Genomic DNA, 14,833 nt, shown 5'->3' on the forward strand with positions numbered 1-14,833 from the left:
ATTACTTCTTCTCCCCTCTCCCCATTGCCACCCAGCCAACAAACTCGTAACAATTGCTACATTTGTCCCGGTTTCCCCCCCTACCCTACGCGTTAACCCAAATAGGTCTCTCCTTTCGCGGTCTCACGTGATCTAAATTGCCATTTTCCAATCCAATTATAGGCAACAACGATCTCTCATTGGCTGGAATTAAATAAAATACTCGGCCGTCGTTCAGTTTTGAAGCTTGTACCTTTGTACCTGTGTACCTCACTTACATTTCCATCATTCCACTTCCCTTCCATATATTCTAGGGTCCTCAATCCTCAAAGGCTTCATTTATTTCTTCTCTTCTTACCTTCTACACTTTCTCACATACTTCCCTCGACACCCAGGCTACATCCCCGGCCTACCATAGCAGTTCACAATCACCGAGCTGCCAATCCTTTCATTGATTATTGACCAACGGTTATAAGAAGGCCGCGTTTGGCGTTTGGGCAGAAGTGAAGTCGGAAGCCTCACTTCACTGCCTGCATTACGTTGATCCATCCAAAATGTAAGCCAAACCCCCAATATTAACTTCACACCCCCCCTCATTACGAATTCGTTCTCACATACAAAGGTCGAATCCTCCACCACCTCCTCCTGGTGGCCCCAGTCAGCGTCCCCCCGTCGTTCGTCAACGACGAATCCAAGGACCGTACGTATAGCCGTCGAGCTGAATACTCTGTGAACCACTCAACTAATCCATGTATCAGAACATCTGCTTTGACAGACTTTCTTGCTGTAAGCTACACCACCACTGGTGGGCCTCATCTCTTTTTAGCCACTAACACCTTTAGTCTCACAATATCGACGCCAACAGGATTCGAAGGGATGCCGAAGCGCGTCGAGCTGCAGCGCAGGCCTCCTGGGATGCTGAGAATAGCCGAGAGCAGTCAGAGGATGCAGGACTCGAAGAAGAAACGCCTTTGGAAGAGAAGCCCTTAACCAAAGCCCAGATAGCGAGGAATAAAGCTAGTCAAAAGGCTGCCGCCAGAGCCAAAGCCTCCAAGACGTTTCAAAAGGCTCAGAGGAAAGGCATTGACTTTTCTGACTCGGACGATGTTGACGAAGACCTCTACGGCGCAACTAGCCTTCCAAAGATCGGCCAGTTTGAGAACTGCCAGATCTGTGCCATCCGGTTTTCCGTTACCCCTTACAGCCGCACAGGGCCTGATGGCGGGCTACTCTGTATTAAATGTAGTAAGGACTTGGACGATGAAGAAGGGGGCCCTAGGAAGAAGCGGAAAACTGCTGCCCGTTACAACCGTCGCAATATCGAAAGCGAGCGCCTGGAGGGCACATCTGCTCGTGGTGCAAGAGACTTGGTATCGCAATGTGTGAGTACACTTGCTAACAACGTCCACCAGGCAGAAGATTTTGGCGACCTTCCCCCACGTCTCGTGGATAAGTTGGCGCAGCTCTTGTCTAAGAGGCGCATGCTTGATTCTAGAACTCTGGACCTATTCTTGAAGCCAGGCGTCGCAAATATCACTGCGTATGACGGCGCCAAACTAAAATCCGACGACTACGTTCGGATTTTCCAGGTCGCCCCAACCATAAAGCACCTACGTCTGAGAAATGCAATCCAGTTCAAGGAGAAGGTCATGGATTACTTGATCGCCTCCACGGTGGAACTAGAGTCCCTGAGCCTACACGGCGCAAACCTAATCGACGACGAGCACTGGACGAGCTTTTTGATGGCAAAGGGCAGCCATCTTCGATCCCTCAAGGTCTACCACACCGATGTATCCTTCGGAGACGAAGCCATGAGATCCATCAAAGACCTCTGCCCCAACCTCACCCGCCTCAAGATCTGCCACAACCAAAAGGTCACCAGCGCAGGCCTCTACCACATCGCATCTCTCAAACACCTCCAGCACCTTTCTCTCGAAATCTACAAACCCACCATCACAGAACCCTACGTTGAAATCATCACCCACCTCGGCGCCAACCTCCAAACCCTCTCTCTAGTCGGCATCCCCCACCTCGACGACTCCCTCCTCAACGCAATCCACACCCATTGCACCTCCCTCTCCAAACTCCGCCTCAAGCGCAACGAGACCTTCACCGACGCCGCCTTCGCCGCGCTCTTCACGCACTGGCGCAACCCCGCCCTGCGCATCGTCGATCTAGGGGAGTGCCGCCACGTCGACAGTCTCACGCTCGACAACCCCGACCGCGTGGGGCTGTGCTCCGCCGGCTTCGAGGCGCTGATGGCGCACTCGGGTCGGCATCTGGGGTCGCTGAATATACTCTCCTGTCGCCATATTGAGAGGGCGGCGTTTGAGCGTGCGTTTGGGGAGGGGAAGACGTATCCGGAGCTCGAGACGGTGGATGCGAGTTTCTGTGGGGATATGGATGATTTTGTGGTTGGGTGTCTGTGGCGGAGCTGTCCGAGGGTGAGGAATTTGAAGGTGTTTGGGTGCTTTGGGGTTAAGGATGTTAGGGTGCCGAGGGGGAGGAATTTGTTGGGGAATCCGAATGCGAGGGGGATGATGATTGAGGGGGAGGATGAGTAGGTGTTTTTCTGGTCTTGGGGAGGGTGTGTTTTGATCAGTGTAAGGTGTTTATGTGGGGTTAGTGCCTTAACGGGCGATTTTGGGTTTGCTTCCTGGTCTATAAGAATTAGAGCAATGATTTATTTTAGCTTCCACGTTGTCTTCGGTACGTACAGTACAAGAACCGGTCGCACCTTCTTAATAATCCGACACCACATCAAAAAGAATTAGGAAGGAGCGACCGACACAATTAAACTAGTAATATAAAATTTCTCATATCATGGTTCCACGACGATATCTTACACAACATCACAGGAATAGTGTATGGGGTATATTATGTCTCGTAGGCCGCTCCCTTCAACAAAAAACAAGGCGTGGTGCCAGAGTGGTTAATGGGTATGACTCGAATGTTTCAATGCGATATCATATGGTTTCGGCCGCGTAGGTTCAAATCCTGCCCACGTCGTTCAATATTTTTTTTTGCGTTTTTTTTTCTCTGACAGACACTGTGCTAGGGGTGGGAAAACAACAGACGCTGTGCGTCATATACGAGCGCATGGTAGGTAATTGTAATAGTTATTGTCGCTCTTGCAGTCATTTCTTTTATTTATGGGATCTGTGCTTTTAGGGTTGGTTACTCGTGAAGCATACTTGTGCCACCTAAATCCTCATGAGCGACTGTGGACAACAGCAGCGTTTATAGTCATTATACTGCCTAAAGGTCTCATAAGTAAACTGTGCGTAACAGCAGCGCTTATAGTAATAACTATGTATCGTAATGGCGTTTATATTAACTGTGTATAACGGTAGCGTTTACAGTGCTTGTGCTTAAAACCTCGTGAGTGAATATGCGCAACGGCAATGTTTACAGTTGCTCATGCTACGAATAAGCCTATGAGAGTTTCTGGCAGCAATTTAAGTTTACGGGATCTCTCCCTTTAACTCCATTTCTTAGTAACTAGCATGGCAATTTAAGTTAATAGGATCTCATAATAAGAAGTCGGATGAACGAATTGAAATACTGTGTCAGAATATCGCACCTGATAGTACACACAGCAGGCACGATTCCAGTCCAGAGAATAAGTGTTTAAGGGGTATCATATATGCATAGCTCATACCATCCTACCAACCCCCTTCCCAACCTCCCCCACCTTTTTACATCTCCTCCGGAGCCACCCCCCTCGGAAATGGCTCACTTCTAATCTCAGCAATCGCCTCCTTCGTCCGACGATTCGTCTCAAAGCTCAGCTCAATCAAATCCACCACCTCCTCCGCCCCAAAATAAAGACTCAAATCGCTCTTCGACCACAGGAACATCAGGTCCCGCAAGTTACTCTGTAACACCTCGCTCAGGAAGTGCAGCTTAAGCCAGAACGCAGCGTAGTTCGATGTCGTCGGCACAGGCGGGTTCTCCGGGTCCTCATCTGCGCCCTCTTGAGTGAAGAGGTCGTCCAGCTTGGTCACTAGCGCGATCAGCGATGCGACGCGGAACGCCTCGTCGGCGCCCAGGACGGTGAGATCAGTGACATCACGAATCATCTTTCGCGCGACGGTAGACAGCAGCGCGCCGACAGCCTGTGACCACGCGGACTCGGAGAGAATAGTGCGCCACTCCTTAGCGAGGGCACAGATGTGCGCGACGACGGACTCGACGGCGACTTGGTCGGTGGTGGCATCATCGCCCTGGTTGAGGAAGCTCTGCGCGCCGCCGAGGAGGTCTGTGATGATGGTGCGTTGGGTGCTCATTTCGCGGCCGTAGGCGGCGCGGCTAAATTTCAGGAGGGATTGGACTTCGCCGTCGAGGCGGACTTTGCCTTTTGCGCGAGGGCCGAGGTCGGTGCGTTGGGACCAGGTGGCGGAGAAGTCTTTGAGGAGGTCGGAGAGGTGCATGGCGTCGTTGTAGCAGTACCTGGGGGTGTTAGTTGGTGGATGAGGGATTAGGGATTGGAAAAACTGACATGTTCGCGCCAGGGGCGAGGTTATAGTAAACAGGTGCAGAAGCGCGGTACATGGCTAAGACTAGAGTTGGTAGGCCAAATAGTCCAACAGCTGCTGCGCTGTCACGATTGGTATCATGGCTACATACCGTTAGTATTATGACTGAAGATGTGATTTTTCCAACTTACTTCTCGCGCGTCAGCGTCACTGCATCTTCTATGATGTGCCTGATGGTATCGAACACTGGCTCCGGCATAGACGATACCGTGTACTTTTCGGTCAAGGTTACCTCTCGCTGCACCTCCCTTCTCGCCTCAGGTTCCGATATCTCGGGTTTCTCGGGTACTGGAGCTGGCTCCTCCTCGGTTTCCGCAGGTGCTTCTACAGGTGCTTCTTCATTGTCATCATCGCCCCACCCCCAGGCATCGGCCCCACCATCGTCATCAGGGGCTGTTTCTTTCAAAACTCCAGCAGTCCAGTTGTTTTCTTTAGGAGAATCTCTTCCAAGGCTCGATGAAGATCTTGTATTTCCTTCACTGTCGCTGCCTCCGCCGGTATTCTTTTCCTTGGCCTTGCCTTTGTCGCCTCCTGTAGCGCTGTCTTCATTGCCCTTGTCCTCGTCATCCGACCACTCAACATCCCAGTCATCCTCACGTTTAACTGTCTCCTTGCCCTCGTTTGCAGCCTCCCCATGCAGCTCTTCGTCAATGAATTCGGTGATGGTTTGAGTTTCTGTTCGTTCAACCCCTTTGGTACGTCCAATGCCCTTCGATAGCTGCCTCCTTGTAGAATCCAGCGCTGTCTCCCTGCGCTTTGCAACCCATAATCGCGGAGAACTTTCAACCCAATCGTTGAGATTATCTGCCCCGCCCCATCCCAAGGAAGTGATGGTCTCCGCAAACTCGTGAACGAGAGCAATGGAATTCCGGAAATCGGTCATACGGTCTAATGACACCGGTACTACAGAGTCAAGCCATGTCTCTCTGATTAGTGTGGTGAGCTTCGGCATTAATACAGAAGACAGTGGCTGAGCGAAGTCGGGCGGGAAGTTTTCGGAAAGGAAGCGGATCATCTTTTCGAGGTCAAGAAAGAGTTCCCTTATTCCAAGCGTTGCGGGTACTTCTTCAGACGCTCGTATGGTGGTCTAGATTCATATTAGCCATAATCCCATTCTTCTGGTAAAGCAACGACTTACCCCCTCAACGGAAATAGACTTTAGCGGGCCATGGCCGATAAGAACTCGAGGGTGTACAATTGCAGTTTCGAAATCATCACAGAACTTTTTGATTCTCGTATCATCCTCTTTATAAGCCTTCATTATGAGAACCGATTGGGGTAAATCTGTTCGGCCGACTTTCCCTCTGTTAGCATAGCACAATCATTACCCAGTTCTCAGTTCTTACCAATGGTGTTGTCCAGTGTCAGAGAGGTCATTTCCTCATCGAAGTGCACAAGCGTATCCCAGATGTGACCGAACTGTTCATGGATAGATTCCTTGATCAGAAACGCCCGCTCATTCAATACTGATAGCGGCCGAGTGAATTCATGTGTGGGGATATTTTCCATCTTCTCCCATGATTCTGAAGCAGGTCAGTTGCAATCCAAAACAAAGTTCCAGGTTAACATACGCGCAAGTATATTCAGAGCTTCCAGAAGTCTGCCTTGAACACCTGCGCCTTCAGCCCCATCCAGCATTCTCTGGACATCCTGAATTCCTCCCAGCGCCTCTTTCAGCTGTGTATTGTATTGGACCTCCTTCTCAAGAAACTCGACATGTTCAGCGTCTTCCTTCGCTGCCCGTTGCAACGCATCTCCACCTTCTGCATCGCGAGCAATGTCCTCAGCAAGGCTCTTGGAGTTCTCGATATCTTCCTGGAGGGCATGTGCATTCGTGATCCAGGTATCGACTTCTGGCGCACTGTCGCGACTAGTTTTTCGAATCTCATCCTACAAAGTTCGTTAGCCGTTGTTCCCGTAATAGCTTCTACCCCGCCAAAGAGCTCTCCTCGTAACACTAACCTCCAGAGCAGACCTAGCTGCAGTCACGGCTTGCAACGCCAATGCAAGAGCTTCCCCTTCTACATAACTTTTGGAGATTTCTTCATCTCCCGGAAACACTCCGTCGCGGGCGAAGTTGGCAATCGATTGCCCCAAGGCTTTTGGTGCCGCCATGCTTTCTTAGAGCTGTCGTCTCAAAATAGGTCCATTAATGAAATCGTAAAGTTATGTCGTAGGTATCATAGCACTCAACCATTCAGAGCAACATAGCTGCAATGGTTTCTTTGGAACTTTGGTTTTTCAAATATATGGAAATCGTTATGGACATGTATGAAGCTTGGATATGGAGCTTGGTCCCGTCGGTACCCCTGTACCTCGGAATATATTTACTCCGTTCTCTGTTCAAACAGGACAAACACCTTGACCTTGGAAGGCAACATTTCCGAAATTCACTCGAGGCCATCCACAACCATAATCATTGCCAGCTTCGTCCTTACCAGCACCATCGCTCTCACCCATTCGCAAACACGCGCTCTCCACAGCGAGTCGTGTCTCTACCCCCGCGAACAGCGGCCCGCCACACCCACATCACCATCCTCACGCGCCCACCACCACCATGTCCTCCTCTAACAGCGGCCCCCCCAGCCCCTTCACCATGAAGAAATTCTCCCTCGCCTCCAAGCCGTCGAGCTCGACGCCCTCCTCGCGCCCCTCTTCCACCAAACCTCCCTCCTCCCTCGGCAAACGCCCCCGCCCCCCCCTCCACCACGTCTCTGACTCCGACTCCGACCGCGAGCCCGAACCCGTCGCCGTAACCGCCTTCGGTGCCTCCGGCGCAGAGACGCGCGAGCGACACACGCGCAGCGCGCCCATCATCGAGAAACTGCCTAATCGCGACTGGCGTGCTGAGGCCCGGCAGCGAAGGGGTGGGAAGAACGTGCTTCCGCCTGAGGTGCAGGCGCAGCGCGAGGGGGCGAGGAGGGCTGCTGAGGGGAAAGGGGAGACGGAGGTGCAGGGGGGGGAGGAGATTAAATGGGGGTTGACACTAACATCGAAGGAGGAGAAGGAGAAGGATGTGGTTGAGGGTGTTGAACCGCCTAGGTCTGCGTCGCCGGAGCCGACGGAGGCGCTGGTGGAGAAGGTGAAGACGGATGATGATCGTGCGCTTGATGCGCTGTTGGGGCGTTCGGACAAGGTCAAGCGCCCTGATCTTGTTATTGCGTCCACGGAAGACACAACGTATGAGGCTCCTATTAGCGATGGGGATGCATACCAGCGCGCCATTGCCGCAGCGCCTGATGCCTCCACGCTTCAGGATTACGAAGACATGCCGGTTGAGGATTTCGGGGCAGCGCTGCTCCGAGGCATGGGTTGGAAAGGGGAGAAAGTGGCGACGCCAAAGGAGGGGAAGCGGCGGTTAAATCTACTTGGTCTGGGGGCGCGGGAGCTGAAAGGGGCTGAGGAGCTTGGGGCGTGGGTGCAAAAGAGCGATGTGAAGAGATTGAATACTGGAGCGAGGAAGGAGAGGCGGGAGAAGCCTGGAGAATATCGAGAGAGGGAGGATAAGAAGAGGAGAGAGCGGGATGAGAGGTATGGTGGAAGAGATGATAGAGATGGGAGGGAGTATAGGGATCGGGATAGGGAGAGGAGGCGCTGAGAACTGCTGCCGGGGTTGGATAGAGGCGGGAGGGAGCACTGTGAGTATCATTCCGGGAGATATGGAAGAACATCGTCAACCGTAGCGCACGAGCAACGAAAACAAAATGATACCAGACACTAGACTTATTATATAGATTGGTCGCTAAAATACAAAACTCGAGACTCAAATAACTCCAACGGTCTAAGCTGCTCATGTGCTTCCATTCAACTATGATATATACACTCTCCAAACCCCCCCTGCCATACAATCATTAAGCCACCATTTTTCCTCCGCGTGTCCGCGCAATCTACCCATAACAGAGCGACCAAACCAACCGCCAAATAAATCTAACCACGCCGTTAGGACAGAAAAAGCTCCTCCGCCACCCGGCCCAAACAGATAGGGGAAAGGGGCCCAGCGAGGTAATGCATGTAGACGAACTCCATGACTTCCCCCGATTACAATGAATGCGTTTGTGCAACTCGTAAGATTTCAATCCACTCCCTCCAACCCTTCTCACCCTCCTCTTCAAGATACATGCCTTCGCATTCCCTAAACTCTCTTTCTTATCAACCGCTCAGAGCTTACCTTGCGGGTCCCTGATAATTCGGGTGATTCACTGGATAATGTCCCGGGGCAGCCCCAGCCTCATCAAACAGATCCTCAAGGTAGGCACTCGGCGCCCTCCCGCCAGGTCTCTGCGTCAGATCCAACGTGCTCGTGCTCAAATGCATGCCGTGTTGGGGCCCCGGGCTTAGCGCCGGTCCTACACGTGGACTATCTGGCGGCGTAGTGCCGAGACTCTGCGCGCGTGCGTATCCCTTCGCCTGAGGTCCAAGATTCGACAACGAGATTGCCTCGCGAGCAGTGAGTCTGCTGCCGCCCAGGTGTGCCATGCCAGATCCGTTTCCGGGTGCTGATGCACCGGCGGCGTAGTAGCCTGAGGGGAGGTAGCCGGAGTTGCGGTTGCCGGGGTTGAGCATGCTAGAGCCACCGGCGGTGGGAGAGAAGAAGAGAGATTGGCCAGGGGCGGCGCCGCTTGATGTTGTGGGCCGCGTTGGCTTGGGGCTCTTGCGGAGATTGGCGAGGGAGAGGGTCGAATCGCGGTCAGAGTATCTGTTGTATACCGGTGCGGCGGGTGGGCGCAAGTTGAGAAGGGCCTTGGTGTCTTGAACGTTGTTCCCCTTGGCAGCGCGCTTTACGGAACGCTTCAGAGCCCACACTGTGAGGCCGCGCCACAAGACGACGGCTAGAGCGAGGAAACCAAGGATGGCACCCACGACGATGAAGACCGTGCCGGCAGGGAGCTTGGACACCTGCATATAGGGTGCGTTGAGTGTCGCAGGAACTTGTGCTACGGGAATCTTGTAACCACCTGGAATCTGGGGCAGGTCTGTCGCCGCAGGGGCACTATCACCCGCGGACGAGGCGTCTGTGATGGTGCTCTGGGGAACCTTGACATCATTTGTGCCGGTACTGCCTCCTGTTATGGCCGCACCAGCATCTGATGTTGGGGTCGGTGTGGGAGTGTTGTTGTTTCCTGTTTCTGAGGGTTTGTTGGTATTGCCTTTTGTCGGCGCCGTTGTCTGGTCTGGGGTGTTGTTCTTGGTCTCGCTAGTTTTAGCCGCATCAGTCTTTGCGGCGTCTGTTTTCCCAGTATCCGCCGCCGTATCTGACTTTTGGTTCTGGGCGTATGCGGTTGATGATACCAACAACGTCGACAGTAGGGCTATAGCCACTTGTCGTCCACGAAACAGTTGCATGGCCGTGTATATTCCGTAAAGGAAGTCCGATTGCTATCCAATATGCAAATAGAGGTCGTTGTAGACCACGGAAACGTCTGGGCTTGTGTTGTTGTCGCCTCGACTCGGGGCCTTTGCGGTCTTTGGTCTGTAGGTGGGGGCTGTGTTGTCGTTGGCGACGGCAATAAGGGGCCTGGCCGCTGGGCAGGTAATCGTCGCGATCGAGCGCCAGCGTCACAGATGTCAATGCCTTCGATGAATGTCTTCTGTCGATCGATGAGGCATTCCAGGTGTCTCGGTCACTTAAGGGGTTGACGCAGCGGTTTCAAGGCGTGGGTAATACAGGGCGAATGTAAATAGATCAAGACGTTGAAAAGTAACGAGCGTCGGAGAGATACAAGGGATAGAGTATGCGCTATTCAATATAGTCGACTGGACATAAGGCGAAAGTGAAGTTATTGATCGAGGTGAGAGGGTGAGCGAAAGGATGAAAACTTGGATAAGTTGGCGTTGGTCCCCTGTCTTGGATGGGAATACTTGTGCCTCAGAAGCAAGTACGGCGTACCCGCTATTTTTAGTGTGAGGGTGACACTTTAGCGTTGGCAACACAAGAAAAAGAATCTACAGTATCACTCTCCCCCATGTCGCTAACTTATCGGCCTCACTATCGCGATTAAGAAATATTGAAAACGTCTATCCACACTCCAACACCACCACCACCTATACGCTCCTTCCTTCACCCCGCACACACAATCCACCATGGGCGTCGCAAAGAAAACCCGCAAGTTCGGCCAGGTAGGTCTTCTCTCCAGCTCCTCAGCAAACCAATTTGTCTAACAGTCCGTAGGTCAAGCGCCTCATCGGCCAACGCGATGCGCGCCTCAAGAAGAACGTCGACGCCGCTGCCGAAGGCCAAAAGAAGAAGGAAGTCGCCGTCGTTCGCCAGATTCCCCAGGTCTCCTCGGCCCTCTTCTTCCAGTACAATACCGCCCTCGTACCGCCCTACTCTGTTCTCGTCGATACCAATTTCTTATCGCATACCGTCCAGCGCAAGCTGCCGTTGCTCGAGTCTATGATGGACACGCTCTACGCGAAGTGTACGCCTATAATTACATCTTGCGTGATGGCTGAGCTTGAGAAGCTGGGACCGAAGTACAGGATTGCGCTGCGGATAGCGAGGGATGAGAGGTGGGAGAGGCTTCAGTGCGATCATAAGGGCGTGTATGCGGATGACTGCATCGTGGATCGTGTGATGAAGAACAAGGTTTATATTGTGGCAACGAACGATTTGGACCTTAAGCGGAGGAGTAAGAAGAGCCCCCATACCCTAAACACTGCTGGCAGAATGATACTGATACATAGCAGTAAGGAAGATTCCCGGTGTCCCGATTATGAGCGTGGCGAGAGGAAAGTATGTCATTGAGAGGTTGCCCGACGCACCAGAGAAATAGAGGAATGCAAGAACGAAGGATGGGATACGATTTTCAAAGGCTATGTTTACAGGCATAGCGTACGGAGTTTTTGGGCGTTGAAAAGGGCCATGGTTACACCCTGAACGACATCAGGGAGATTAGGGGAACAGCATCTATTGACTGTAAAAATGGAAAATATAATCAATCACAAGACATCAGTAGTTCCTCGCCCTGCTGTCAAACATGGAGTAGATCAGACGCTTGCAGATCTCATATTGTAATTCTAGGAATCCCACCAACTCCGAGCAAGCACATACGGCCGCTGCTTCAAAAACTAAGAATACAACTCGCTCTTGTACACATGGTATACCACATTCCCATAAATTAAGTCTCACTCTACTGCACCTTCTTCTGTGCCGCAGGGCCCATCTCCTTCTCGAACGCGGCGTAAGACACCTCCAGACCAGCGATACCCCTAATACCCACAGAGAGGATAGCCACAAGGAGGAGCGTCACCATTAGTCCCATGAAAATTCCTATATGTATTTAGCTGCAGTCCCTCAAAGAGAATGGGTAAATTCATACCTGGTGTAAAGAATTGGTATTTCTCGAAAAGCGGCCTCCTGTCCACCGTCTTGCCGCCATCTGAGCGACGCATAGCCCCTGTCTGTCGCTTGATCTCTGAATGCAGCGGCTCCTGGAACTCAGACTCGTAGTTGGGGACATCGGATACACTGTCGTGCACGACGGGAGCGGGGGTCTTGGAGTTTACCGGTGTCGTGGCAAAGAGAACGGCGTAGCTACGTCCCTTTAACTGGGCCAGCAACTCTTGCAAAATGACATCTGAACACATCAGTGAGTGAATTTCAACGAAGCGCAAAAGGGTACCAACCGTGATACGCAAGCTGGCGAACACGCTGTGCCGGTTCATCCGACAGCGGTCGCAGGTCCATCCTAATCCCCACGGTTGCTGATTCCTTGTCTGATACTGGAATGAAGTCGATCTTCGCAACACCGTCTTCGCCATAAGCTTCCGCCTTTTGGAACCCAAAGCCGCACGAAGCCTCCACGGCTGTTTGCAGCCCATCCACATCCACGGCTCCTACAACCTCCGCTACGTTGAGGCCAACATATACCGGCCCATCGTCAACGCTGCTCTTCAGTGCCTTGCGCAGGTGGGGCGCAGTTGTCTTGCTGCTGTAGTCGGCGGCATTGGCGTCGGGTTGGACGATGATGAGGAGGGTCTCGACGGGTAGGCAAACCAAGCTGTTAACAAGGGAAGTCGTCACCGCGCTTGCAGAGTCGAGCTGGTTGAGGTCGGATAGGCGTTCTGTTTGGCCTGCTTCTTGAGAAGCCCAGATGCTGCGTTTGGTTAGTTGGAGATGGGCAAAACCGTGTTGGATATACGCACTCTTGGTTCGAGAAGAGGAGGAATGGCGAGGTATCTTTAAAGGCGCTCGCTGCAGCTATGCAAGCCGCAATCGTTCCAGCTGTAGAGAAGCGCATTCTGGTGGCTGTGTCTTGTAGCTTCTCTACCTCCGTTGAAGCATCCAAAGACCCATGATAGGCACATACGTCTGGAGGTGTCTAGTGTCACCCTAATATCTCAGGCCGCCACCAAAGCTTATCGGTTGGTCCCCAGAATCGAGAAATTATGGATAGATACAAGACGAGATAGGACCATGAAAATAAATTTATAAATCAACCACCAATATATTGCCATAATGTCATCAGAGCATTTCGTCGTGCCGAGGCCGAAAAAGTCGACGTTACCGCCGCAACCAAAGAAAAGAAAGAGAAATGCTGCAATCGAGGAGATCAGTTTCGACGTCGATGCCAGAGCAGACTATCTGACCGGTTTCCACAAGCGCAAGGTGGAGCGTATGAAGAGGGCGCAGGCAGAGAACGAGAAAAAGGCCAAGGAGGAGCGCATCCTGCAGAGGAAACAGGTAAATACGCTGTCGCCTTCACGTAGAGGATGTTTTCTAATGTCCTCAGTTACGAGAAGAACGAACACAAGAGCTGAAAGCGCACGTCGCTGCCGTCGATGCGATATTAGCGGAATCAAAGTCTCCCTTCTTAGATCATGAGGAATCCGGCGAGGATGGGGAGTGGGATGGCATAAAGGAAGAAGCGCCGGCGGAGCCAATCAATCACGAAGAAGAATACATTGATGAGGATCGGTTTACGACGGTGACTGTGGAGGAGGTAGGCGTGTCAAAAGATGGATTACATACAGCAGCAGAGGATGAGGAGGCAGAGTTAGAGGGGAGGAAGAAGACAGCGGAGGCGGCCAAGGCGGCGAAGTTTGCAAAGGCAAATCCCAAGAAGCAGTGGCCGAAGAAGGATAAAAAGAAGCCGTTCAGGTACGAGTCTAAGATCGAGCGGAAGATTGGCAGGGCGAAACAGAAGTCTTCGAATAAGAAGCAGGCGAGCGCTAGGAGAGGCGACGATTAAGAGTCACGACACGAATAATATCATAGTTTTGGAAACGTGATATCTGTTTTAAGTGGCCTGTGATTACAGGAAGAAGCTCGTCCACCCCAAACAGCAGTAACAGGAACTTCTATGGCGGACAGTCGTAAAGACATAAGCGATATGAGGAATAACGGTGTGAACCGCCGGGTGATTACTGCCTAAACTGAAATCGCAATGTGACGCGCGTAAAACGGGAAGGTAGGTCGTGGCCCTTGATACTAGATTTGGCCAATCTCGTCCTGGAAGTCCTTCAGCTCTTTCTGTACCTTGGCGTACTTCTCAGCCATCTCCTCGTATTTCGCCTCCCATGAGTCTCTGTCGTTCTCGAGCGCCTTAACCTTGCGCTCGAAGTGGCCAGCCTTGACGTCTGTTTGACGGAGCCTGTAAATTTTATCAGTACTCTTCCACACCATCAAAATAGGATGCAAAGCGGCTGAGAGGTCTCCAACGTACTTGTCATTTGTCTCGCGCAGGTTCTTGTCTGCCTCCTCTGCCTCCTCCTCAAGGAGCTGGAGACGGCGCTGCAGGGTCTCGTTCTGGTGGCCGTGTTGGGTGCTCTCCTCAGCTGTAGCCTTGATCTCCTTGTTGTGTGTCTCCAGCTTCTCTACCTCAGCCTCCAATAAGCCGTTCTTGTGTTGAAGAGATGTGACTTCCTGCTCCTTGGCCAAGTTCTCCTGCTCAAGCGTCTTGACCTTCTCCTGGAGCTCTTGAGCCTTCGCAGTTGCCTCATCCGCCTCGATGCGGAGAGAGTTCATTTTCTGAGTATTGCATTAGCTAGGTCATATTATAGACGCAGCAAGGCCAGTGTTGGATGTGCTCGCGCTGATATCTCGTGAGACAATACGAATGTGGTCTCAATGGTGACATGGCGGGGTTCTAGGCGGTAAGGAAACAGACAGGAGTGGGCAACTCACTTCCTTGATGCGATCCATGGTGGCTGGTTTTTTGGAAGTTCGCGGGGAGTTGAAGTAGAGATGGTCAGGTATGAAATTTCAAATGTAAGAGCGGAAAGGTAGTTATCGTAAGGTTCAGGTGGTGATGTTGGATGAGGGGGTTGAGTATCGCAACCGAAAGAGCTGCTGATTAGCCAACAGGGGTTGCCCC

At 52.1% G+C, this 14,833-nt stretch overlaps 8 protein-coding genes and 1 non-coding gene across 9 annotated transcripts; 5 read left to right on the forward strand and 4 right to left on the reverse strand.

Annotated features, from left to right (window-relative positions):
- The first annotated feature begins 296 nt into the window (after positions 1-296).
- VC83_02916 (uncharacterized protein) lies at positions 297-2,781 on the forward strand. Its single transcript, XM_024466568.1, has 4 exons — positions 297-535; positions 602-679; positions 738-765; positions 822-2,781. Coding segments are annotated over exons 1-4 (1,830 nt in total). The 5' UTR covers positions 297-533; the 3' UTR covers positions 2,544-2,781.
- A 111-nt stretch (positions 2,782-2,892) lies between these two features.
- Positions 2,893-2,988, forward strand: VC83_02917 (the record flags this gene model as incomplete). Its single annotated transcript has 1 exon — positions 2,893-2,988. It is a non-coding gene; the product is annotated as a tRNA-Ser (tRNA).
- Positions 2,989-3,613: 625 nt separating this feature from the next.
- On the reverse strand, positions 3,614-6,767 carry VC83_02918 (uncharacterized protein). The gene is made up of 7 exons (XM_024466569.1): positions 6,480-6,767; positions 6,089-6,407; positions 5,864-6,040; positions 5,656-5,813; positions 4,649-5,604; positions 4,481-4,600; positions 3,614-4,431 (listed from the first exon to the last, which is right to left on the reverse strand). Exons 1-7 carry the CDS (start codon positions 6,630-6,632, stop codon positions 3,678-3,680), a joined length of 2,637 nt encoding a protein of 878 aa, XP_024325233.1. The 5' UTR covers positions 6,633-6,767; the 3' UTR covers positions 3,614-3,677.
- Positions 6,768-6,783: 16 nt separating this feature from the next.
- Positions 6,784-8,293, forward strand: VC83_02919 (uncharacterized protein). The gene has a single exon (XM_024466570.1). The coding sequence runs from the start codon at positions 7,075-7,077 to the stop codon at positions 8,113-8,115; it is 1,041 nt and encodes a 346-aa protein (XP_024325232.1). The 5' UTR covers positions 6,784-7,074; the 3' UTR covers positions 8,116-8,293.
- A 388-nt stretch (positions 8,294-8,681) lies between these two features.
- VC83_02920 (uncharacterized protein) lies at positions 8,682-9,860 on the reverse strand (the record flags this gene model as incomplete). The annotated part of the gene is made up of 1 exon (XM_024466571.1): positions 8,682-9,860. The coding sequence occupies one exon, from the start codon at positions 9,858-9,860 to the stop codon at positions 8,682-8,684; it is 1,179 nt and encodes a 392-aa protein (XP_024325483.1).
- A 738-nt stretch (positions 9,861-10,598) lies between these two features.
- FCF1 (rRNA-processing protein fcf1) lies at positions 10,599-11,290 on the forward strand (the record flags this gene model as incomplete). The annotated part of the gene is made up of 3 exons (XM_024466572.1): positions 10,599-10,634; positions 10,687-11,146; positions 11,205-11,290. 3 exons carry the CDS (start codon positions 10,599-10,601, stop codon positions 11,288-11,290), a joined length of 582 nt encoding a protein of 193 aa, XP_024325484.1.
- Positions 11,291-11,476: 186 nt separating this feature from the next.
- Positions 11,477-12,792, reverse strand: VC83_02922 (uncharacterized protein). Its single transcript, XM_024466573.1, has 4 exons — positions 12,663-12,792; positions 12,144-12,613; positions 11,837-12,094; positions 11,477-11,787 (listed from the first exon to the last, which is right to left on the reverse strand). The coding sequence occupies exons 1-4, from the start codon at positions 12,755-12,757 to the stop codon at positions 11,648-11,650; spliced, it is 963 nt and encodes a 320-aa protein (XP_024325485.1). The 5' UTR covers positions 12,758-12,792; the 3' UTR covers positions 11,477-11,647.
- A 136-nt stretch (positions 12,793-12,928) lies between these two features.
- On the forward strand, positions 12,929-13,722 carry VC83_02923 (uncharacterized protein). The gene is made up of 2 exons (XM_024466574.1): positions 12,929-13,200; positions 13,250-13,722. The coding sequence occupies exons 1-2, from the start codon at positions 12,976-12,978 to the stop codon at positions 13,706-13,708; spliced, it is 684 nt and encodes a 227-aa protein (XP_024325486.1). The 5' UTR covers positions 12,929-12,975; the 3' UTR covers positions 13,709-13,722.
- Positions 13,723-14,792, reverse strand: VC83_02924 (uncharacterized protein). Its single transcript, XM_024466575.1, has 3 exons — positions 14,644-14,792; positions 14,183-14,487; positions 13,723-14,110 (listed from the first exon to the last, which is right to left on the reverse strand). The coding sequence occupies exons 1-3, from the start codon at positions 14,659-14,661 to the stop codon at positions 13,948-13,950; spliced, it is 486 nt and encodes a 161-aa protein (XP_024325479.1). The 5' UTR covers positions 14,662-14,792; the 3' UTR covers positions 13,723-13,947.
- Between the last annotated feature and the right edge of the window lie 41 nt (positions 14,793-14,833).

The sequence above is a fragment of the Pseudogymnoascus destructans genome (genome assembly GCF_001641265.1).
Source record: "Pseudogymnoascus destructans isolate 20631-21 unplaced genomic scaffold scaffold_7, whole genome shotgun sequence".
In the NCBI taxonomy this organism is placed as follows: domain Eukaryota; kingdom Fungi; phylum Ascomycota; class Leotiomycetes; order Thelebolales; family Thelebolaceae; genus Pseudogymnoascus; species Pseudogymnoascus destructans.

Coding starts and splice junctions, on each gene's coding strand:
- VC83_02916 (XM_024466568.1), top strand. Junction 680..737: donor CAACGACGAATCCAAGGACC/GTACGTATAGCC, acceptor TCCATGTATCAG/AACATCTGCTTTGACAGACT. Junction 766..821: donor CTTTGACAGACTTTCTTGCT/GTAAGCTACACC, acceptor TAACACCTTTAG/TCTCACAATATCGACGCCAA.
- VC83_02918 (XM_024466569.1), bottom strand. CDS start 6,632: ATGGCGGCACCAAAAGCCTTGGGGCAATCGATTGCCAACTTCGCCCGC. Junction 5,605..5,655: donor AGTCTATTTCCGTTGAGGGG/GTAAGTCGTTGC, acceptor ATATGAATCTAG/ACCACCATACGAGCGTCTGA. Junction 4,601..4,648: donor GTGACGCTGACGCGCGAGAA/GTAAGTTGGAAA, acceptor AACGGTATGTAG/CCATGATACCAATCGTGACA.
- VC83_02919 (XM_024466570.1), top strand. CDS start 7,075: ATGTCCTCCTCTAACAGCGGCCCCCCCAGCCCCTTCACCATGAAGAAA.
- VC83_02922 (XM_024466573.1), bottom strand. CDS start 12,757: ATGCGCTTCTCTACAGCTGGAACGATTGCGGCTTGCATAGCTGCAGCG. Junction 12,614..12,662: donor CTCCTCTTCTCGAACCAAGA/GTGCGTATATCC, acceptor AACCAAACGCAG/CATCTGGGCTTCTCAAGAAG. Junction 12,095..12,143: donor TCGCCAGCTTGCGTATCACG/GTTGGTACCCTT, acceptor TGATGTGTTCAG/ATGTCATTTTGCAAGAGTTG.
- VC83_02923 (XM_024466574.1), top strand. CDS start 12,976: ATGTCATCAGAGCATTTCGTCGTGCCGAGGCCGAAAAAGTCGACGTTA. Junction 13,201..13,249: donor GCATCCTGCAGAGGAAACAG/GTAAATACGCTG, acceptor TAATGTCCTCAG/TTACGAGAAGAACGAACACA.
- VC83_02924 (XM_024466575.1), bottom strand. Junction 14,111..14,182: donor CTGCGCGAGACAAATGACAA/GTACGTTGGAGA, acceptor TAAAATTTACAG/GCTCCGTCAAACAGACGTCA.